The 22,269-nt window shown below is 58.5% G+C and overlaps 2 protein-coding genes across 2 annotated transcripts in view; one reads left to right on the top strand and one right to left on the bottom strand.

Moving 5' to 3' along the window:
* The first annotated feature begins 1,562 nt into the window (after nt 1–1,562).
* On the top strand, nt 1,563–20,388 carry PDZD7 (PDZ domain containing 7). Its single transcript, XM_040624214.1, is given in 17 exon segments — nt 1,563–2,481; nt 7,096–7,236; nt 7,546–7,720; nt 8,238–8,414; nt 8,643–8,790; nt 10,034–10,094; nt 10,504–10,911; nt 11,417–11,614; nt 13,188–13,238; nt 13,819–13,994; nt 17,043–17,134; nt 17,255–17,346; nt 17,500–17,571; nt 18,073–18,654; nt 18,940–19,040; nt 19,444–19,625; nt 19,627–20,388. Coding segments are annotated over 17 exon segments (3,096 nt in total). The 5' UTR covers nt 1,563–2,258; the 3' UTR covers nt 19,844–20,388.
* Nucleotides 20,389–20,468: 80 nt separating this feature from the next.
* LZTS2 (leucine zipper tumor suppressor 2) overlaps nt 20,469–22,269 on the bottom strand; it is a 10,080-nt gene continuing 8,279 nt past the window's right edge. Inside the window, 1 exon segment of the mRNA XM_040624217.1 lies at nt 20,469–21,805. Coding sequence (XP_040480151.1) covers nt 21,122–21,805 — 684 coding nt within the window. The 3' untranslated portion in view covers nt 20,469–21,121.

Genomic DNA, 22,269 nt, shown 5'->3' on the forward strand with positions numbered 1-22,269 from the left:
CCAGAGAGAGGAGGGGAGGAACCGCGGGTACTGCCCCCTTTGCTTGCAGTCCCCCAGCTGGCCTCGGGGGGGCACCCGGCCTCGGCAGCAACGGGTCTAGGTGCCCAGGGCGAAGGCTCGCAGCGCGCAGGACGAAGGCTGGCTGCGTGGAGGGGCCATCCTCTGATGGTGCGCCTGTAGGGTCTCGGATTACCTTCTGGCTTGTTTACTAGATGGCCGCCTTGGCAGTGGCCCCTACCTCCTTGGCCCCTGGGCTCCTACCCCAGCTCCCACAAGCTCTTGTCACTTCGGCATTTGCAGCCCTTTACAGTCTCCCTCCTGCCTGTGCCCCCTCTATGTCCCCACACTTTTCCTCCCGCAGCCCCCTCCTTACTCGCCTCTTGTAACTTCTAGCTCCACTGGGGGGTCCCCAGTTTCCTTCTGCCCCCAATCCTTACACCTGCACCACAGACTTTAGCCCTAGTCCCTGCCCTGGGATGTGTAGGGGCAAAAGCTTCAAAGTACCTCTGTCTGCATCAAGCAAGTGGATCAGAAAGATTCTCCCTCCCCCTGGTGTCCTGGAACCAGCGGCTCCACCCTGTGCCTTTTCCAGAACTGGGTGGCCAGAGAGACACTTAGTGACACAGAAGGATGCATGTGGAAGAAGGCAACACACACATACACACACTTCAAAACCCACCCAGTCACCTTAGAGAGCACGCCTGCCGCACACCCAGGCGCCAGCCCACGCTCCTGCCCGCCGCATGCTTACGCCCCCTCTGCCCAGGTGACATTCCCTCACTGAGGCCTCAGGGGTGACGCTGAAGGGTGGCAATTCCAAGAACCCTAGTATCTGTCTTGGCCTGGAGAAGACGCGGTTCTGGGCTCCCCGGCGCTGAACCTGGAGCGGGAGGGGACGAGGTGTGACCCAAACCCTAAGTTCGTGGAGCGGGATGGGGCATCAGAACTCGAACTGCAGCGGGCAGAACCCAGCGGCCTCAGCCCAGGTGACAAACGGCTGTCCTGCGCGCCCAGGGGAGGGGACGGAGGCAGTGACTGGCGGCCCTCGCAGCCAATGGGAGCCCGCGGCTACGCAGGCCCGCCCTATTCCAGCAGCCTGGGCGGAGCGTGGGCGAGGTTCCCCAGGGCTGCGGCAAGCGCTAGCGGGTGCGGGCGGGGGAGGCCGGCGGCTGCAGCACCAGCAAGCAGGTGAGGGGAGCCAAGTTCGAGAGGTGGGGGCCGAGACGACCGACCCGAGGGTGGGATGCTGCGTTCTGAGTCCCAGAGCCATTCTGGGGGACAGCCGCTCCGGGTTTTGGGCGCGCCGTTGTGGGACTCTAGCCAGCAGGTCGTCCGCCAAAGCCTGGGAGAGGTTCAGGCAACCTCTTTATTTTATTTTATTTTATTTTATTTTATTTTATTTTATTTTATTTTTTTTATTTATTTGACAGAGGAAGAGAGGACACAAGCAGGAAGAGCAGCAGGCAGAGGGAGAGGGAGAAGCAGGCCCCCCGCAGAGCAGGGAGCCCACGTGAGTCTCCATCCCAGGACCCTGGGATCATGACCCCAGCCGAAGGCAGACACTTAATTGACTGAGCCACCCAGGCGCCCCCAGGCAACCTCTTTAGACGGGAGAGGAGGTGGGATGGAGGGAAGAGCAGCCTGGGACCCGGGGATCTCTGGGGGTCCAGAAATCTCTGGGACCCTTTGCTGCAGCTGTCCCAGGTCCTGAAGCCCTGCCCTAGCGACCCGAGACCCCTACCCACATGCACAAGATGAGATGTGAAGTGAATTCTCCCGGCCCCAATTTCCTTCACACCATTTGAAGCCCTAGGGCCTGCGAGAATCCATCTCCACTCTACCCAGGACTGGACACTGGGGTAGATGACTTGGCTGAGAGCCGGAATGGGGAGTGAATGAGAGGCTCCCAGTGGCCTTGTATAAATGGCTCCGAGAGTCCACGATGGTGCCTGGACTGGGCCAGGGGTGGGAGAGGTGAGGGGCCTAAGGCACGGGAGGGCAGGATGCTCAAATCAAGGCAGGGGTGGAAGTTCTGGGGGGAAACTAGGGCAGCATTTACACCCTTGTCCCAATCCCTGCTCTCCATCCACAGGCCTGGAGCACGCACTCCTGAGAAGCAGCAGAGGTGGGAGGCTCCCAGTCGCTGAGACCCCAGTTCCTCACAGAAGGCTCATGGAGCCCGGAGCACGCGGGGCCCTTTTCGAGAGGGCTAGCAGGTTCCTTCCGGACTTGTAGGGTGCTGCCCCAGGCTACCCACGATGGCGCAGGGTTTTGCAGTGGGCTTCGACCCACTGGGCCTCAGAGACCTCAGCTCGGGCTCTCTGAGCTCCCTTTCCTCCCGCGGCCACCTGGGCAGCGACTCCGGCTCGGCAACGCGATACCTGCTGAAGAAGCAGCAGCGGCTGCTGAATGGGCCCCCCCGCGGAATCCGAGCCTCATCGCCCATGGGCCGCGTCATCCTCATCAACTCCCCCATCGAAGGTGGGGGCGGGGCCTAGCTCAGGCCTGGCGCTAAGGGTGGGGGTAAGGGCCAGCTGGGAGGAGGACCTCGAGAGATGGGAGTCTTAGGGCTGTGGGGCTTGGAGGGCCCCTGTTTAGCCATATGTTTGTCCTCATCAGCCCTTTCCTCATGTTCAGGCCAATGCTTTAGGGCTGTAGGATGGCAGAGAGGTCGGAGGTGGGAGATAGGAACATGGAGGCAAGGACAGGTGTGTGTGATATGCTAGACCCCAAGTCAGCAAGGGAGGGTATCGAATTGGCTGCTCCATCCTATGGACTCTGCCTTTCTCCAGTCCCTTTGTGTATGTCCAGCATGTTGCGGGGAGCAGGATGGAGAAGGATATACTCCATCAACCAGCCCATTGTGTGACCAGCTCTGTGCTGGGCTGTGAGGAGTAGTGCCCAGATGGGGAGACAGAATTAAAGGTTTCAGGTGCAGGGGCGCCTGGCTGGCTCAGTCCAAAGAGCATGTGACTCTTGATCTCAGGTCATGAGTTCAAGCCCCACATTGGGTGTAGAGATTACTTAAAATAAGTAAATATTTTTTTAAAAAAAAGGTTTCAGATGCAGAAGAAAGCAAAGAGGTAGAGTAGCAAATGCTCCAAAGACGGGGGAGAGGAGGAGGGTTGAGGGTCAGGAAGGGAGCCGCAGGCCTGGGCCCTGAAGGAGGAGGCTACCTGATCTTATATAGTCGCTTAATGCTGTTACATTGCACATCTGTTCTATACCAGCCCTGGTTAGGTCCTGAAGGGGGCTTGGAGAAAAATGAGGGTCAATCTTCACCTTCCAGAAATTTACAGTGTACTAGGGCTTAGAGACAGAGCAATGAGAGCAGCTGGTGCTGGGATAGAGGGATCCCAGACAAGGCTGGAAGTGGAAACCAAGAGCACAAGGGGGGGGGGGGAGAGTTGCAATTAGGAGACAGGCTGGCTGCAGTGACAGATGTGAGGCGACAAAGAGCCAGTGAGCAAGACAGGCACTCAAGGTGGGGGGGGGATTGGGCACCCCCTGGGGCTGGGCTTTATGTGGGCCAGATTCGATAAATATCTCCAGCTCCCCTTCTGTTTCTCAACAGCAGAACTCTCCTGGCTGGATCCCAGAGTGGACTTTTGAGACCCTGCCCCTCCCCTTCGACCCAGCTGGGCATCTCTGCCCCCCTACCCCGGTGGCTGGGCTGCTCAGGGGGCAGGCTTTCCTGCACCAGTGGCCCAGCACATGCTCACTCCCATCATCTACCGTGCTAGGTCTCCCCCCAGGTGAGCAGCAGGGCACTGCTGAGAGTCACCATTGTCATTTGGGTCATGGAGCAGAAGTCCTCAGAGGAGCTAGGAGACACGGTAGGGGGCAGGGAAGGCACTGGGGCATGGCCCTTTAAGTCCCATTGTATTAAAAGAACATATACGTCCCCATCACACAGCCACACACCAGGCCCCAGCTCCGATGCGACGGCTCTGTACGCTCTCCCTCTAAAGATCCTCTTGCAGAACAAGTTCCGGGATCGCTCTCTCCGGCTGCCTCGCCCTAGAGCCCCACTAGTGCGGCCGGGGGAGCAGCATCTCCTAGCATGGCTTCGACCAGCCGGCCCCTACCCTGTCTGGGCTGGGAGCCTCTGAGCTCAGAATCTCCCCCTCTCTCTGAGCACAAAGGTCTCCCCACTAGCCGCATCCAGGAACCTCTCCCCCTTGTTCCTATTTAGACCATTCCAGAGGCCTAAAGTAACTGATAAGGGAGACACAGTAGAGAAGGAGAAACTACGACCCACATCACCCCCATGATTCCCCACCAGCTCCTCAAACTCTGCTGGTCCCAGAGAAAATGCATTCTCTAGTCCAAACCAGCCCTTTCTCCTCACTCTCCTTCATCCATTTATTCTTTTACTTATTCAAAAAATCCTGGGCAGATATCAAGTGCTGTGCGACGTACTGGAGATACGTTGGCAGAAAAGGATTACAAAATCCCTACCACGACTGAACTTACAATCTAGTAAAAGGAGATAGACAATAAATAATATGTGAGTAAGCCAATAATGAGAAAGGATGGTAAGAATCTTGGAGGTACTAATTTGGATGGTACGATAGAGTTGTGGTTCGCAAACGTTGGAATACATCAGAATTGCCTGGGAGGCTTGTGAAAAGACGAGTCGCTGGGTCCCACACCCAGAGCCTCTAATTCAATGTATCTGCAGCAAAGCCCAAGCATACACATTTTTTTACATACTTTTTGAAAAGATTTTATTTTTAACTAATCTCTACACCCAATGTGGGGCTCAAACTCACAACCCTAAAATCAAGAGTCACATGCTCTACCGACTGAGCCACCCAGGTACCCCGGGTACCCCAAGCCAGGTACTTTTATTTATCTATTTATTTGAGAGAGAGAGTGGGCAGGGGGGAGCAGAAGGAGAGGGACAAGCAGACTCCACGCTCAGCTCAGAGCCCGATGCAGGGCTTGATCCCAGGACCCCGAGATCATGACCTGAGCCGAAATCAAGAGTCAGATGCTTAACCAACTGAGCCACCCAGGTGCCCCAAGAATGTGCATTTTTAATAAGTTCCTGAGTGCTTCTGCACTGGTGGTCTGGGGGGAACACTTTGAGAACCCCTCTAATAGAGGCCATCTGGGAGGAAGGGAGGGACATCCGGTAGGGTAGTCCAGGAAGGCTTCTCAGAGAAAGTGGTGTCTGAGCCAGGAGGGGCTGCAGATTGGGAGCTGGCTTTATGAACGTCTGGGCAAGAGTATCACAGATTGAGGAACACTGACATGATTAGCCTGTGTGAGGAACAGCAGAGGTCAGCGTGGCCAAAGCTCAGTGAGGCTGGGATGGCGGCCAGAGGTGAAGGGAGAGAGGTGGGCAGAGGAAAGCCCATGGAGGGCCTTACTGGGCATGGGGGACTGTGGAGTTCCTTCTAGAAGCAGGAGAAGGCATTGAAGTTTTTAATAAGCAGGCACGATCTACTGTAAACGCTGACTCTGGCCACTGTGTAGAGAAAGGCCTAAAGGGGGCGAGAATGGAAGTGGAGGGACAGCGAGGAGGCTGCGAGCTCCTGGAGGGGGAGGTTGGTGGCCTGGGGTAGGGCAGTGGAAGTAGAGAAGTTTCCATCCTCAGAGGTCCCAAGCTCCTATGCTCAAAACCCCAGATTGGCATCCCCCTGGCCCAGTGCCCTAGGAAGGCCCCAGGGAGGGACTGAGAAGAAAGAGGGTTGGGGGACAGGAAAGCAACAGACTCCTCGGCTGCGTTGAGATGTGTGCAGACAATCAGGCAGGAAGCCTCAGCACGTTCCGCATCTCTGTCCTGCTGCACCCCTACCCACAGGCTGCCCTTGGAGATTTCTTCCTGAGCTGCTCTCATCATGCACTGTAACCCGATTTCTCTTAGACCAAGCAGAAGTGTGTGTGTGTGTGTGTGTGTGTGTGTGTGTGAGAGAGAGAGAGAGAGAGAGAGAGAGAGAGAAAGAGAGCGAGAGCGATTTCTCCCTCTCAAATACCTCTAGAATAAGACTTGGCCAAGAAGAAATCTCACCTTCTCACCTGGGACCCAGCTTCCCTCTCCAGTCTTCTTAATTTTTCTAACCAAAGGCCTTCTCAAGGACCCACCTCAGAGCCTTTGCTCGCTCCATCCCCTTCCTCATCAGTGCCCTCCCTTTCCGCTCCACCCATTGAAATCCCACGCATCTTGTGTTCCCAAACACCGTCCCTGTCAGCTGCAGCTCCTGGGGACCCTGCTTCGCTGACTTTCTCCGCACTGATGGAGAGGACCTCTCTGGGCTCTGGGCATGTATTACGACAGAGTGGTGTTTTGGGTTTCTCTCCTCATATAGTCAGGTAGTTCCTAGAGTCCTTACCTCCAGATCACAGGGTCTAAGAGATAGAAGGGGCCTCAGAGATCCTTCCACAACATCCCAGACAGGGATTTATCAAGTGCCAGCTTGCATGCCTCCAAAGATGGGGAACTCGCTATTTTTCCTGGAAAACTCATTCCATTGTCTGACAGCTGAAGGTTTTAGAAAAATTTTCCTTACTAAATTGGCCTCCATCTAACTCCACTTTGTGGGCTTGGTTCCGCACTCTGGGTTACACAGACAAAAACATCTAAAGCCTTTCACGGAATAGCTCTTCGACTATTTGAAGATAGAGCTAGCATTCTCATTTCTGCTCAAGCGGAAGAGCCCAAACGTGCTCAACTCTACCCCATAGAATGGAATCCTGAACCTCTTGTCTATCCGTCTGACCCTCAGAGTGGCAGGGTTTTTAGGAGTTTGTCCTATCCCAGGCCTGTGGGCATGGGAAGCTTAGTAAGCATTAGAAACACACACACACACACACACACACACACACACACACACACACACCTGTATAATAAGGGAAGGAGAACAGTATCTTCTAATACGGAGTCCTGCCCTGCCTGTTCCCTTTCTCCCTGACCCGTACTCTCAAAATCACCAACAGGGAACTCAGAAACTGGCTGCCCTTAGGCTTAGGGCCTTAGGTATCTGTGCCTAGCAACCCAGCCCAAACTGGGAAACCCAGGGACCCTCTGTGCCCAGAATGGACATGGGAATCACGCCTGTGTCCCTCCCCACCACCACCACCACACAGCCAACAGTGACGAGAGCGACATCATCCATGCTGTCCGGGTGGAGAAGAGTCCAGCAGGCAGACTGGGTTTCAGTGTGCGGGGCGGCTCTGAGCATGGCCTGGGCATCTTCGTCAGCAAGGTGGAGGAGGGGAGCAGTGCAGGTGAGCAGGGCCCCCAAGAGTGAGGTGCTGGCTTAGGGTATGAGCCCCCACCTCAATGGGGTTCTGGAGTCCTATGATCAGGGATGGTAGGAAAGGGTCCTCAGCTATGGAGGGCCTGATCCAATGGGGAGATGGGGCTGGGCGTGGGAGTGGGCTAATAACAGGTTCCTAGTCTAATAAGGAATACCCAGACCTCAGCTGGGGATCCCCAGTCTCATGGGGATTACCCCATGGGAGCCTGTGTGGTGGGAAAGGCTTAGCTTCGCCCTGGCCCACAGGGCCCATGCCAGCCCCCCCCCCCCCGTGCAGAGCGGGCTGGCCTGTGCGTGGGCGACAAGATCACGGAGGTGAATGGGCTAAGCCTGGAGAGCACCACCATGGGCAGCGCCGTGAAAGTGCTGACGGGCAGCAGCCGCCTGCACATGATGGTGAGACGCATGGGCCGAGTGCCGGGCATCAAATTCTCCAAGGAGAAGACCACATGGTGAGAATGCGGGGTCCCAGCCCTGCCCTTGCCCCCCTATCCACGCCCCCGGTCCATGGCAGGAGAGGCTGAGGGCACAGGGTTCTGCATGGGACTCGGCTACGTAGGGCTTCTGCTCTTTCCATCCCCCCGGCGCTGGAAACACAGGGATCTTAAGGCCTGACATTGACACGAGACAAGGCCGTGTCTCTCTCCCAGCTCTCCTCCCAACTCTCCCCCAGATGCTAGCGGTCCTGCCCCCGACGTCGCTGCTCTGGGAGCCTGGGCATAGCGACAGCACCTCTCCCTCAGCGTTCTTGCGGGGATTCGAAATGGGTCCTGGCACAATGGAGCCGCTCCATAACAAGAGGAGATTGGGGTGGTGTCCCAAGTTTGAGGAAGTCTACATCCCACTGAAGGTCTCAGGACTGGGGAGTCCCCGAAGGCAACCTCCCCTTACCTGTGCAGTTGTCGGGGATGCTGGGAGGAGGGGGACTGGGGGTGGGGGCAGACCGACAGCCCATCGCTGCTGTCCCAGGGTGGATGTGGTGAATCGGCGGCTGGTGGTGGAAAAGTGCAGCTCGACGCCGTCTGACAGTGGCTCGGAGGACAGTGTGCGGCGTATTGTCCATCTGTACACCACATCGGACGACTTCTGTCTGGGCTTCAACATCCGCGGGGGCAAGGAGTTTGGCCTGGGCATCTATGTGTCCAAGTGAGGGCTGGGGTGGGGCATGCAATGGGGACCGGTCAGCAAGCGAGGCTCAGCCAACTACGTGTCCAAAGGAGGGCCTGGGTCAGGGGTCTGGAGAGGGCTGGGGGGCTCTGGGAGGAGGGTCAAGGAGTTTGGCTGGGGCATCCCTGTATCCGAGTGAAGAGTCTGGTCTCGGGTGAGGGAGGGTAAGCCAGGTGGCCTCTCAGACTGCCTCCTGTCTGACCCCAGAGTGGATCATGGTGGGCTGGCCGAGGAGAACGGCATCAAGGTGGGGGACCAGGTCCTGGCGGCCAACGGTGTCAGGTTCGACGACATCAGCCACAGCCGAGCCGTGGAGGTGCTGAAGGGCCAAACGCACATCTTGTTGACTCTCAAGGTGGGCAGGACTGTGGGTGTCAGGGGGAGGCCAGACTACAGGAAGGACTTCCCAGACCTCTCTAGTACTTAATGCCCCTTGCCCTACAACTTACGACTTTTCCACAGCCATTTGAGAGGGCAGGGCCTGTGCTCATCCCTATTTCATAGAAGAAGAAACTGAGGTTCAGAGAGGCGGAGTCACTCAGGTCACTCACTCAGCCGGCCAGTAGCAGGGCCTGCTTCCAGTCCTGCTCCCCAGACAGCTAGGGCAGCGCCCCTTCAGATGAGTGGTGGAGGTCCCAGGTTGAAAGGAGAAAACGTCCCGCCCAGAGGGTCGGCCGGTAGCTATGGCTCTGGGTAGGACCTGGGCACAGGGCAAGGACGGCTGGGCTGAGGCCGGAGATCGGATTTCTGGGGAGGCACCTGTATTCATGATTCACGTGGGCCTCACACCTGACTGAGGATCAGGTCCTTGTCACTCTGGCTGTGGAGGAGGCCGTGGCTTGCTCTCCGCCAGTACCCGCCCCTGCTTCACTCCCTTCCCTTCCCAAGCCTTCACCCAGCTCGCCCTTCAGGGCCTCCTCCGCCATTCCCCCACTTCTGCCACCTGGATTTCCCATCCCACAATCCCCCCGTGACGTTTCTCCCTTTCCTTCCTCTCACATGATCCCAGACACTCCTCCTCTCTCCCACTCCGCCCCTCGTTCATTCATTCAACATTTTTGAGTATGACGTACGTGATGACGCCTATGCCAGTGCTGGGGCTACGACGGTGAACAAGACAGATTAGGTCTCTGCTACGGGGAGCGGGGCGGGGGGCAGACAAACAGGGTGCATGCTGACTGACAAACGCTGTGAGGAAATTACAGAGAGACGGGAGGGGTAATTCAGGGAGGCCCTTTCAGCCAGGGGGGTCAGGGCAGGTCTCTCTGGGGAGGTGACGCTTGAAGAGGGAGAAGGAGCAAGCCCGCAGATGAGCGGGAGGAAGAGAATCCAGACAGAAGGAGCAGCAAGTGCAAGGCCCTGAGGTTTAGAGGAATCTGGTGTCTTCAGACAGAGACCCGCCCATTCCTCTCGAGCCGACCACGATGAACGATGAACGTGGAGGAGAGAGATGGGGTTGAAAAGTTTACTCCTGTCCCATCACCCCCCTTCTCACTCACTGTCCCTCCTCACCCCCCTTCTCACTCACTCTCCCTTCTCAACCACCCCCTTCCCACCTGCTCCCCCATGCCCTCCTTCGCCCACCACGCTCTTCCCAGGAGACTGGCCGGTACCCCGCCTACAAAGAGATGGTTTCCGAGTACTGTTGGCTGGACCGATGTAAGTGGCTCAGGCCCCTGAGTCAGAGGGAAAGGGCTGAGGCCGGAGGGTGGGCCGGAGTCTCTGAGGGATAATTGGGCAGGAGGAGCAACGCCTGCTTGCAACTTTCCCACCCAGACGCCCCTCTGAGAAGTTGCAGGTTCAGTTCCGGGCTGCCCTTGGCTCTGGAGCCCCTGTGGTGGCGGCGGGGGGCGGGGGGTGAATGGAGGAGACGTGACTTGCCTAAGGTCTCTCAACAAGTCAGTGGCAGGACTGCTGAGCAGCCGATTCCCAGAGCCCCGTGCTTCCAGCCTTGGCTGCTACCCAGCACTCACCCAACCCCACGCCCAAGGTGATCCGCGACCCTGGCAGGGCTCTGAAGCAACCCGGCCTTCCCCTGAGATGCCCCTGCCTTCCCCACTGCCTGCAGTGAGCAACGGGGTGCTGCAGCAGCTGTCCCCAGCCTCAGAGAGCAGCTCCAGCGTCTCCTCCTATGCCTCCAGCGCCCCCTGCAGCTCGGCCGAGGGCTCGGGCTCCCTGCCCTCCGACCGCATGGATGTCTGCCTGGGGCCTGATGAGCCGGGCAGTGGGGGCCCAGGCTGGGGGCGGGCAGACACAGCCATGCAGACAGAGCCTGACGTGGGGGGCCGCGTGGAGACCTGGTGCAGCGTGAGGCCCACCGTCATCCTCAGGGACACAGCCATCCGCTCGGACGGCCCCCGGCCTGCCCGCCGCCTGGACCCAGCGTTCTCCGAGTCCCCTAAGACCGCTCTGCTGCTGGCCCTGAGCCGACCCCGGCCCCCCATCACGAGGTCGCAGAGCCACCTGACCTTGTGGGGTATGTAGGGAAGGGGCGGCTGATGTTCTCTCCAAAGCTCCCATTCCAACACCTGCTTCACACCCAGTCCTGGGCCCCAAACCTCCCTTGGCCCTAGGCCTTGACTCGGCCTCAGTTCCAGCTCCAGAATGCACTCAGATGCTGCGCTGGGCCCCATTTTAAACTGGCCCTGGGCCCCTAACCCACCCTCAGATCCAGTCCCAGCTCCTGTCCACTTTGGGCCCCAAACCCGCCCTAATCCATCCCCACCCGTTTGACACACACAGACACCGACACTTAACCCCAGCCCTCAGGGAGAGTCCTCACAGAGCTAGAACTGTGGGTGGGGGAGAAGTGGAAAGTCGGAGGAGGAAGCCCACCTATCTCCATCCCCATCTCCCCACAAAGCTGGAGGTCCTGTCTGCCCCCTACTGTCCCTCCACTTTGGCCCTCTTCACACCCCTGCCCCTTGGCCTTCCCTTCTGCCCACCATGCCAGCCCCCCGGGTGCCCCCTCTTGTCTGCAGAGGAGAAGAAGCAGCGGAAGAAGGAGAAGTTGGGGTCCTCTGGGGAAAAGGGAGCCCTGCAGCGCTCCAAGACGCTGATGAACCTCTTGTTCAAGGGAGGGTGGCAGGGGCGGCTGGCAGGGGACGGGCACAGAGAGGCCTGGACGCTGGACGGAGGGAGCCCGGCCAAGCCCCGCCCTCACCTAGACCTGGAGAAAGGTAAGCACTAGGCGGATGAGGCAGGGAGGAAGGGGGTAGAGGCCCCTTTGGCACCCGGCAGCTCTGGGTTTAAATCCCACACTCCCGTTTACTAGCTGGGAGTAACCGCTCGCCCCCGTACGCCTGTTTCCTCATGAGTCAAGTGAGAGAAATGATGCCTGTTTCCTTAGGGATGGTGAGGAACAAGGGAATGGAGGGATGTAAATCACTTGAGGACATTGTCTGGCATACAGAAGGTACTCAGAAAATGTAGTGCTCCTTGTTAAAGTATCTCATCTCCCCACTTCACAGAAAGGAAGCTGATAGAGCCGCAGCCTAACAAGGAAGTCGAAGGGCTTGGGCCAGATCTCTGTGCTCTTGGTGCTGAGGTGGGCAGGGCAGGCATTGCTCTCCTGGCATATCTGGCTTCCCCTCCCCTGGCCAGAGCTCCACAGGCCCTACCCAGTTCTAGAACCATCCCGAGCAAGGCCATTTCTAGCTCAGGGCCCAAGCAGAATGGCCTGGGCAGGCTTCACTTATGTCCGGGGCTTCCTACGGACCCTCACAGACACCTCTCGTCTCTCAGGTGAGGCTCCGAGACTGGACCAAGCCTGGATGGTAAAGACTCTCGGGGTTGCATGCGACAGAAACCCAACTCAAATTAGGTTTAAAATGCACTCCTTGGCACAGCTGCTGATTTGAGTGGGGCTAAAGGTTTAAACAACCTCATCAGACATCTGCCCCCTTCATCTTTGGTCCCACTTTCCCCTGGGTTGGCTTCAATTTCATCCAGGTTTTGCCCACTCAGAGGGAAGATGGCCACTGTCCCTTAGCAACCCAGGGACAGGAGAGCTTCTTAAAGAGTTGCTGCTGCAGTTCCCTGCTCTCACAGGCCCGGTGGGATCCCGCGCCCTGCAGCTGGCTGTGCCGGGGCAGGGCCGATGGTGCTCTCAGGGGCCAGCCCGGGTCACGTGCCCCCCCTGGGGCACATGCACTGAGAATGGAGATCCCCAGGTGAAATTGGGGTGCTGTCTGCAGAGGGAAAGTGGATGTTGGGTGGGCGACAGATGACCAGAGGATGAGGAGCTGACCCTGCCCCTTCTGGGGGGCTGAGGTGAGAGTCCTGTGGAAGAGACAATCTCTTCAGACCAGCCCAGGCCAGCTCCACTTCCTCAGCCCACCTCTTTCTCCACAGCCCCCGGGGCCCTGCTCTCACCTGATGCCCCTCCTATCCTTCTGGTCACTCCTGTTTCTCCTCCAAAGGCTCCTCTTTGTTTCTCTGTCCCCTGAAGGTAGGTGCCCCCCATGCTTTGTTCTTGGGGTTCTTCCCTCCATATATTTGCTTCTAAATGAACCCCCACAAGCAGAACTCAGATCGCACCCTCTCTCGACCCAAAACCTTCACTGACTCCCCGCTGCCTATGAATGAAGTCCCTGGTTGAGCGTGGCGCTCAAGACCTTCACGGCCTCGCCATTCCACCTCCTTCCCGCTTGAGCTCTTCATTCCAGCCATGATCCAGCCCTCCCTGAGCCCTGCAAGCCCCATGTTCAGACTGGGAGTCCGGGCCCTCAGCTGAGCCTTTCTTCTTCACAGCGGGGGCAGTGGGGCCTGTGCAGAAGTTTGTCACCTGGAGACTGAGACGCGGTAATTCACGCATCCCTTCACCAAGGCCCGGTTGACAGCAGAGCTGCAGATGGGGTGCATGTTGGGGGCAGCTAAGGGGCTTTGGGCTAAACTCAGTGGGGGTCATGCATGGGGGGATTGAGTGCATATTGGGGGCAGCTAAAAGAATGGGACTAAGCCAACCAGGAAAGACAGGGCTGCAGACCAATGTTGGGGTGCATTTTTGAGGACTGGGTACTTGATGGGACTCCCAAAGACAGATTTGGGGAGGTGAGGGAGCCTGTGCCAGAACTTCATTGAGTCCTATGACAGCGAATGTTCGGGGGGCCCAGGGGGCACTGGGCTAGGACACCGTTAAGGAACAGACTAGTATACGGGTCTGTGTTGGGAGCCAAAGCGTCTGGATTGGAGCTCCCTTGTTGAGCAGATTGCTATGGGGGACCATGGTGGGGAGACTGGGCGAGGCTGGGATCCTGTCAGCGGCACCTAGGCCTCTCAGCTGACCTGTTCTGTGGTCTGACCCCCACTGAGAGAAGCCTCTCCCTCCTCCCCTCATGGCTCCTGGCTCCTTCATCATATGCCTTTGCCCCCTTCCCTGCAGAGCGGGAGAGGGGCCGGGCCCTGCTCTCTGCCAGGTCCAGGAGCCCCTCCAGCCAGCTGCCCAATGTGGACGAGCAGGTGCAAGCCTGGGAGAGCCGGCGGCCCCTTATTCAGGACCTGGCCCGGCGGCTGCTGACTGATGATGAGGTGCTGGCAGTCACCCGCCACTGCTCCCGGGTGAGCTTCCAGCCTGCCCCCAACTCCAGCACATGGTCACCCAGTCATCCAGCCCCTCATTCATTCAGGCCACCGTCTCTGGTCAGTATCTGGGTTTGATGCCGTGAGGCCAGCCATCGGTAAAAGCAGAAGTCACTCCTGTTCCTGTCATACACATACACACACGTGTAAACACGCACACACTGAGCTCACAGACAGGAAGCGGAGATACAATAACTAGAACCTAAACACCCATAGGGACAAATCATGTGAAGTGCTGTGAAAGAAAAGAACATGAGAAAATAACCCAAGGGGTACGAATTAGGTGGCATGGTCTAGGAGGGCCTCCTGGAGGAGGTGATGTTTCAGCTAAGATGAGAAGGAGCCGGACAGGTGATGAGTGGGGGCACGTGAGCCTCTGTGGTCACTGCCTTCTCTCTCCTCTAAGCCCCAGCCTTCTCCCCTGACCCCCTGCCTCCTTCTGCACCTGGCTCAGCCCAGAGGCCCGGCCTCACGCCAGGGCCCCTCCCCTGTTACTCAAGTAATCCTTTTCGCCCCCCACACACCCCAAGCCTCCCCCAACATCTGCACTGTTGTTCTGTTTCCTTCTACATCAGGCAGGAAGTAGGGCTCCGGGGTGGGGTTGCAGGTTAGCTATGAGGGAGTCCTTGTGGCCTGGATGTTGGGGAGGCTGTGGGAGGCACAGGCTATCCCCTCCAGGGGGAGCGGAAGGCCCTCTGCTCTCCTCCTGCCTCAAAGCCCCCGGATTTCCTGTGCTGGGGTCCCCATGAGAGGCCCGCATCAGCGTACACGTGCAAGGACAAGCTGAGGGGCTCCAGGAAGTCGTTTGTGATTCCCCCCCCCCCGCCACCCTCAGCCTGGTCGGGGGGGGGGGGCGCTGTGCTGTTTTCTGTGTGATGCGTACATTTGTGTGTCTGTGGGGTTCTTAGGTTTGTGTCAACTGTGTGATCGATCTGTGTGCGAGTGTGTGTGTGTCCAGATGAGGCACCTGGAGACCGAGGCACATGCATCCCTTTACCAAGGCCTGGTTGACAGCAGAGCTGCAGATGGGGTACGTGTTGGGGGGCAGCTAAGGGCCTTTGGGCTAAATTCTGTAAGTGTCATCATGCTCAACTCTGAGTGCGAAGAGGGGTCCAGAGCACCAGCCTCCGTGAGCTTGTAATTCTAGGCTCTGGCCATTAGGTGGCGTGCCGTGTCCGTTTCTTGGGTCAGCTCCTTTTCCATCGTCCCGCTCTTCCTCCCGCCCTGTCCAAGCCAGGACCACCTCTCACTGCACCCCCACAGCACCTGCCTACCACCCAAACCTGACCCACACCTCACCCACGCCAAGAGATCAGAACCTCTGAGGTGGAGCTCTGGCCGGAATGATTAGTAAATCTCCCCTAGTGACTCAGATGTGTGGCCTCAAACCCCAAGCCTCCCTTCCCTCTCCTCTTCTGAGCCATCTCTCCATGGCCACCAGACCAGGCTTTATAAACACCGTCTGGGATCACTTTACACTCCCCAAGCCCCCTTGCAATCTCTTACCTTTGGCAGAACTGAGTATAAGTCTCTTATGCTCACATTCAAGGCCTTCCCTGCTTTGACTCCCCAGCCACTAATCTCAGCTTTCCCGTGGTCGCCACATCACCACATGGTCATCTTCTGCGGGTCACTGCCTAGGATTATACAGGTGATGAACCACACAACTCTTGTACCCCACGGTCAAGTTGAACTTCTGTCTACCCATTATCCCACCCCACCCTTGGGGCACTTCCCTCCCAATATTCATGCTGTTCCCTGCATTTATCCTTAACAGTACATGTAAATGAAACGGACACACCTACAGGGGTCAGTGTCAATGTCACTGCCTCTAAGAAGCCAATTCCGGTCTTCGCACGCTCCTCTGAGTTTCCCGCTGCCCCATTGCCAGGGGTTTGTCATTCCCTGGGGCTCATGGCTCGCTCTGCCCCTCGTTTCCCATTAGACTGACTTCTGAAGGATCTGGAACAGGGTCTTCGGCATTGTGCCCCTACCGCCCAGTACAGGGTGTGGCACTTAGTAGGTGCTGAATGCAGATTTGGGGACTTGAAACATGTACATATGTGACTGATTCTGTGCAATTATATCTCTGTCTCCAGACAAAAGGGGGTGTATTTTGGACACGTGTATGTGTGAGTCCCTGTAACTGTGTGTGCGGTTTAGGGCCACATGGTTTATGTTTGATTTCCTGATATTTATGAATGTCTCACTCTGACCACCAGGGCTTGCTGTGTCTGTGTCTAGTGCTGTCCAAGATGCTCTGTGTGTGTGCGTGTGTGTGTGTGTGTGTGTGTCCCTGAATCACTCTTTCACCACCAGGGGGCGGTGTGCTATCCAAATAGGGTGACTCCCAGTGTGCAGTTTACCAGTGTGTCTGCGTTGGTGGGGTGTGGCTGGTGGCATCCGGGCAGTGCCAGGCAGAAGGGCCTCCGCCCCCCTGGGGACTGACTAGAGAGGCTTTCTGTCGAGCTAGCCCTTTCCCAAGGTCCCCATTCCAGCGCTGAACAAAGCCTAATTGGTAGGTCTCTGTGCAGACATACGCTGGGCTAGCCAGTCCCACAGCCTAGTGTTTGGCTCCAATTCCTTCCTTCTGCCTGGGAGCTGGGGGCGGGGAGGAGAGTCCGCTCCCTGCACATCCTTTTCCGGCACCAGAGCAGGCAAGAGCCAGACTTCTCAGGTTCCAATCCCCCTTCACACTTTCTTATCTGTGTGGCCTTGGGCAGAGTCCTTCTCTCTGAGCCTCAGTTTCCTCATATGTAAAACCAGAATAATTCCTGTCATCTCTCAGGGTTGCTAAATGAGAGACCCTATGTAGACGGCTTACAGAAGTGCCCGTTGCCAAGCTGTGGCTGCTATTAGAGGTCTGACTACGAGTGCAAGCTTCCCCCTGGCCACCAGCATCGACCCATCCCGGGGGACAGCCTGGGGATGGGGAGAAGCTTTCCTAAATGTGGGGAACCCCACATGCCCCCCACCCCCAGCTCAGGATGTCCTCGCCGCTGCGTGACCCGGGGCCTCTCTCTGCAGTACGTGCACGAGGGCGGCGTGGAGGGCCTCGTGAGGCCCCTGCTGGCCATCCTGGACAGGCCGGCCAAGCTGCTGCTCCTGAGGGACATCAGGTGGGGAGGGGGCTTGGGGAGGGCCGGGGGGGCAGAAAGGGACCTCTGAGAACTCCCCCTACTGTCACCCCAGAACTGCGCCCCCGCCCACACCCTGTCTCTCTGCCCCCCTCCCCCCAGGAGCGTGGTGGCCCCCACTGACCTCGGCCGCTTTGACAGCATGGTGATGCCTGTGGAGCTGGAGGCTTTTGAGGCTCTTCAGAGCCGGGCAGGTCAGCCTGGGGGCAGGACGTGTAGATCCTGAGCCCCAGGTGGGGATGGGAATGGGGTCTCCCAGGGGAGAGGGGGCCGAGATGACCTTCAGCTGTGTCCATCAGGGAGCCCGGCAGGAGTCCCGCCTCTGATGCGACCTCCTCTCCCAGCAGCGCGTCCTCCTGCTTTGCGACCCGCCCGGCAGGACACACCGCCCAAGCGTCACCTCATCACGCCTGTGCCCGGTCAGTCAGAGTCCCGGAGCCTGGGGAGGGGGCACACCCCTGGGGTACTGGGGAAGGGAGAACCAGCCTTCCGTCCCCGCCCCCACATAGGGTGTAATGGCTTCAGAAGGCCGTCTGGTTCCCTGAAGGAGATCCCTTGTCCACCAGAGCCACGTTTATCACATCCGCTCACGACCTGTATTATGATTTACTTAATAATTGGTTTTAAACCCACTCACTTTTTAAATCCAGTCTCATTCTATGCAATAATCCCTGAGAAATTACCAGTTTGGTGTGCGAGTCATATTTTTTCTAAGACACATATCGCAATAGAAAGCTTTAAAGTCCTCTGTTCTGCCAGACCCTAGGCGGAGTCCCTCACCGCGGGAACATAAACCCAGGCCTGCGCAAACCCAGGCCTGGGTCTCATGGGCCTTACACCAGCAAAGGCAAGGACTGGAGCCTGGCAAGCTGGTCTGGGCTGGTGAGGGGGGGCAGCCTGACCTTGGCCCTCTTCCCCAGACAGTCGTGGAGGTTTCTACCTGCTGCCTGTGAATGGCTTCTCAGAGGAGGAAGATGATGGGGAGCTGAGGGAGCAGCTGGGGGGCCTCCAGCTCTCCCTGGGTGTCTCTGCTCCCCACCACCCTCATAAGGGGATCCCCCCTCTCCAAGACGTGCCAGTAGATGCCTTCGCCCCACACCGAAGCACGTGCACTCCTCCTCCCCAGCCACCCCCGGTCGCTCCTCGGCCCCCACGGCCTAACTGGCTGCTGACAGAACCCCTGACCCCAGAGGACCCTCGGCAGAGCCAGAGCCAGGGCCCTGCCCAGAGCCGCAGCCGGGGCCGAGGCAAGTCCCCGGGACGCAGGCGCTCCCCGTCCCCAGCACCTATCCCCACCCCAAGCGCGGCCAATGGGCGCTACCACAAGCCTCGGAAGGCCAGGCCCCCTCTGCCACGACCCGTGGATGAGCAGGCAGCCAAGGCGGGGGGCCGTGGAGGCCCCTCTGAGAATGGAACCGGCGGGACAGCCAGGGAGGCAGCCGAGAAGGCCCCTGGCGGGGAGCTGAGGACGGTCACGCTGTCCAAGATGAAGCAATCCTTGGGTGAGTCCAGGTGGGACTGGGCCTGGCAGGTGGGGCTCTTGGGTTTGGGTGAGGTTCCTGGGCTTGGTTTTGGGGTACAACTAGGGGGCTTGGGCTTAGGAAAAGATTTAGATATGGGGGTATGTTTGGGGGGTTCTAGATTGGGAGGGTGGGAACTAGAGAATTTTTGGAGTCAAGGACCGAGCAGTAACAAAATCTGGGTGTTTGGGAGAAATTGGGGCCTGGTGTTGGGGTCCTGGGTTGAGGGGTGTGGCTACATACTCATCAGTGCTTCTCTCGCACTAGGCATCAGCATTTCTGGAGGCATTGAGTCCAAGGTGCAGCCCATGGTGAAGATAGAAAAGATCTTCCCTGGGGGGGCTGCCTTCCTCAGTGGGGCCCTGCAGGTGAGTGAAGAGTCCCCAGGCCCACTCCCGAGGTCCAGAGCAGAATTCTGGTGGGGTTGGGGCAGAACTTGCTCATCTTCCAGCCAGACAGGTTTAGACCAGGTCATGGGAGGAGGCTTGGGTGCAGGGGTCAGGCCTGCAAGATGAACAAGCCTAGGGAGAAATCTGTCCCCTCGTGCCAGCCTGGGCCTGATGGTGGCCCATCCTGTTCCACCCCTAGCCCCAAGGGACAAAGGGCCATTGTCTGTGCCTCACCCTGCCCCCCACAGCTCCAGGCACAAAAGTCCCATTGTCCATCCCCTCCACCCAGATGGGGAGAAGTGTCCTAGCTGGTGGAGGTGAGAGGTTGGGTAGTGGGATAACCTGAGAAGGGAGGGCTGTGATTTTCCCACCCCCATCCCAGGCTGGCTTCGAGCTTGTGGCAGTGGATGGAGAGAGCCTGGAGCAGGTGACCCACCAGCGAGCAGTAGACACCATCCGCCGAGCTTATCGAAACAAGGCTCGGGAGCCCATGGAGCTTGTGGTCAGGGTCCCCAGGACCAGCCCACTACCCTTACCCCCTGACTTGTCAGCCCTCACCNNAGCGCCTTCCTGCTGACCATTCCCCTGCCCGCTGACCCCTTGATGGTACTCATCTCATTCCCTTCCACTGTCTCCCAGAACCTCCCATTAATGCTCTGCCCACCAATACCCAGATTCCTCCCACTGATGCCAGGCTCCTCCATCGGACCACCAGCCCAGTCTCTTCTCTAGCCCTCCAGGCTCCTGATTCTAACCCCAGACTCTCCCCACCTATGCTATGACTCTTCCCACTGACTTCAGATACTCCCATTGACTCCCAGGGCCCTCCTGCTATCTCCCAGACCTTGCCTACTAACCTCCTCGGGACTCAGGAACCTCCCACTCTTGCTCGACTTGCCTCCTCCCCAAGCTCCGCACTTTCTTCCTTCTCCAGCTATCACGAAGGCTCTGCCCTTTCCAGATAAACTTGGTGTCAAGGACAAGGTGCTCCTGGGTAGCTTGTGTCACCCGCTCACTGCCCCTAACCTCCCAGGACAGGGAGAGGTTGGTAGAAAGCCAAGGTCTGGAGCTTGGGATTGGTGGGCACTTTCTCATGATGTCCCCTTTAACACCCCCGAGCGCTGAGGGACATGGGTTCTTAGGGCCCTGAAGAGTCATTGCATCCATCCCCCAGCCTCAGTGTTCTGTGCAAGGGACAAGATGGAAGGCTTTTCTAGTTTCTCAAACCCTGAGAGACCGTTTCATGTCATGGTCCACTTAGGACTTCACACTTTCTACTGGATTTGTCCTTCCCCCATCACCTTCCTCTCCCCAAGACCTCTATGAGGGGGTACGGGAATAGCCAGCAAATTGAGGGGGGCTGGGGGGTCAAAGAAGTTCCCATAATCTCTACCTAGCACACTCATCTTTTTTTAAAAACAAAAAAAATTTTTAATTTTTTTCTTTGGGTTTGTACAAGAAATTTACAGTGTGGAAAAATATACAAGTGAAAACGAGGCCATAAACCTGGGTGTGGGGAGGGGCCACTTGGTCACAAACACAAATAAACAAGACAATTCTGAGTTCTTCCTTTGGTCTGACTACAGCCCCCTCACCCCAGGAGAGAGGCTGCAGGGCTGGAGCCTGGGGCTCAGACCCCAGTCCCAGCCCTGTCCCCCGACCCGGGCAGGTGGGGGCAGGCACGTCTGCAGCAGCCGGAGCCGTCTGGCTCTCTCTGGCTTTGGGGTAGGGGAGAGCGTGGGAGCGAGGCAGCCCCCTCCTCCTCCCACCCCCTGGCGTCTGGGACAAATGCGGTTGGCAGAGTGGCAATGGCAGCAGAAGTGGGGGTGACATGGGTCAAGTGAGTAGGAGCCTCTGCGTGACAGTGAAACGGGGACCTTCAAGGAGTCTGATCTTGCTTGTCCGAGTCATAGGGCCGCCCCAAGTTCCTGGCAGAGGTCCAGAGGCCTGGATCCCAGGGGACGAGCGGCTTGGGGGCCCGGACTTTGGGGACCTCCGTGGACCTGAGGCTCCCGCCCCCCTTCAGTGGAGCCCCCTGCAGATCTGGGATGCTGAGGGCCCTAGATTTCGGTGGCGGTGATCTCCTCCAGGCAGATGCAGGGGGCCGGCTCGGCCAGGCCCAGGTCGGCGAGCTCGCGGGCCTCCAGCTCCAGGCTGAGCTGCTGCAGTTCCTGCTCCAGCTGCCGGTTGCGCCGGTACATCTGGATGTAGTTGTGCTGCAGCTGCTTCTGGTAGCGGATCACCTGCTCCTTCTCCGCCTGCCAGGCCAGCCGCTCGCCCTCGAAGCCGGCCCGCTGCTCCTCACCCCGCCGCCGCTCCCGCTGCAGCTCTGCCCGCAGCCGCTCCACCTGGGCCCGCAGGCTGCCCCCGACCCCGGTGGCCGCCCGCTGCACCTTGGCCTCGTCGCTCTCCGCCAGGAGGAACGGGTCCGCCGTGGCAGGGGGCACGGGGGGCTCCCGGAGTCCAGCCGCCTCGGTGTCCAGCTGGCCAGCTTTCTCTCGGAGCCGCTCGGCCTCCTGGCGGTGCCGCTGCAGCTCCTGGGAACAGGCCTCCAGCTCCAGCTCCCGAGCCCGGGCCGCCTCCTGCAGGCCGCGCGCCCGGCCCTCGCTGACCCGGAGCGCGGCTCGGGCTTCTCGCAGCGCCACCCGCAGGGCCACCAGCTCACTGCCCTTCTGCACCAGCTCCGCCTGGGACTCCTTCAGCTGCTGCTTCAGCAGGGAGATTTCACCCGACTTCTGGCACACCTAGGGTGGGAGGGGGTTGGGAAGGGTGGTGAGAAGCCTTCTCCCCGAAGGTCAGGCCCTGAGATCATGCGGGGTGTTCGGGGACAGCTTGTTGGATCATGACACCCATGACATGGCTGGAGACACTGAGGCGAGCCTAGTGACATGCCCGAGGTCGTACGGCAAGTAAGTGGCCACAGTAAAACACCCAGATCACTTTCCTTCAAAGCAGGTGACTTTAAACCAGCACAGGACACCGGGCCGGGCCGGTGGCAGGTTTTGCAGGAGTGGGACCCACTAGGGCAGTGCCCACATTGCCACTGAGAGGCACCACGGCGTTTTGGTGAGAAGCGCAGACACTGGGCCACATGGCCTGGGTTCAGATCTCAGCTCTGCCGCGGACTAGCTGTAATTCTGCACTCCAGCCTTCTCGTCTCAAAAACGCGGATGGTAACAACAGCGACCTCACAAGGCTGTTCTGAGGA

This window comes from Ursus maritimus, unplaced genomic scaffold (assembly GCF_017311325.1).
Source record: "Ursus maritimus isolate PB19 unplaced genomic scaffold, ASM1731132v1 scaffold_7, whole genome shotgun sequence".
Lineage (NCBI taxonomy): Eukaryota > Metazoa > Chordata > Mammalia > Carnivora > Ursidae > Ursus > Ursus maritimus.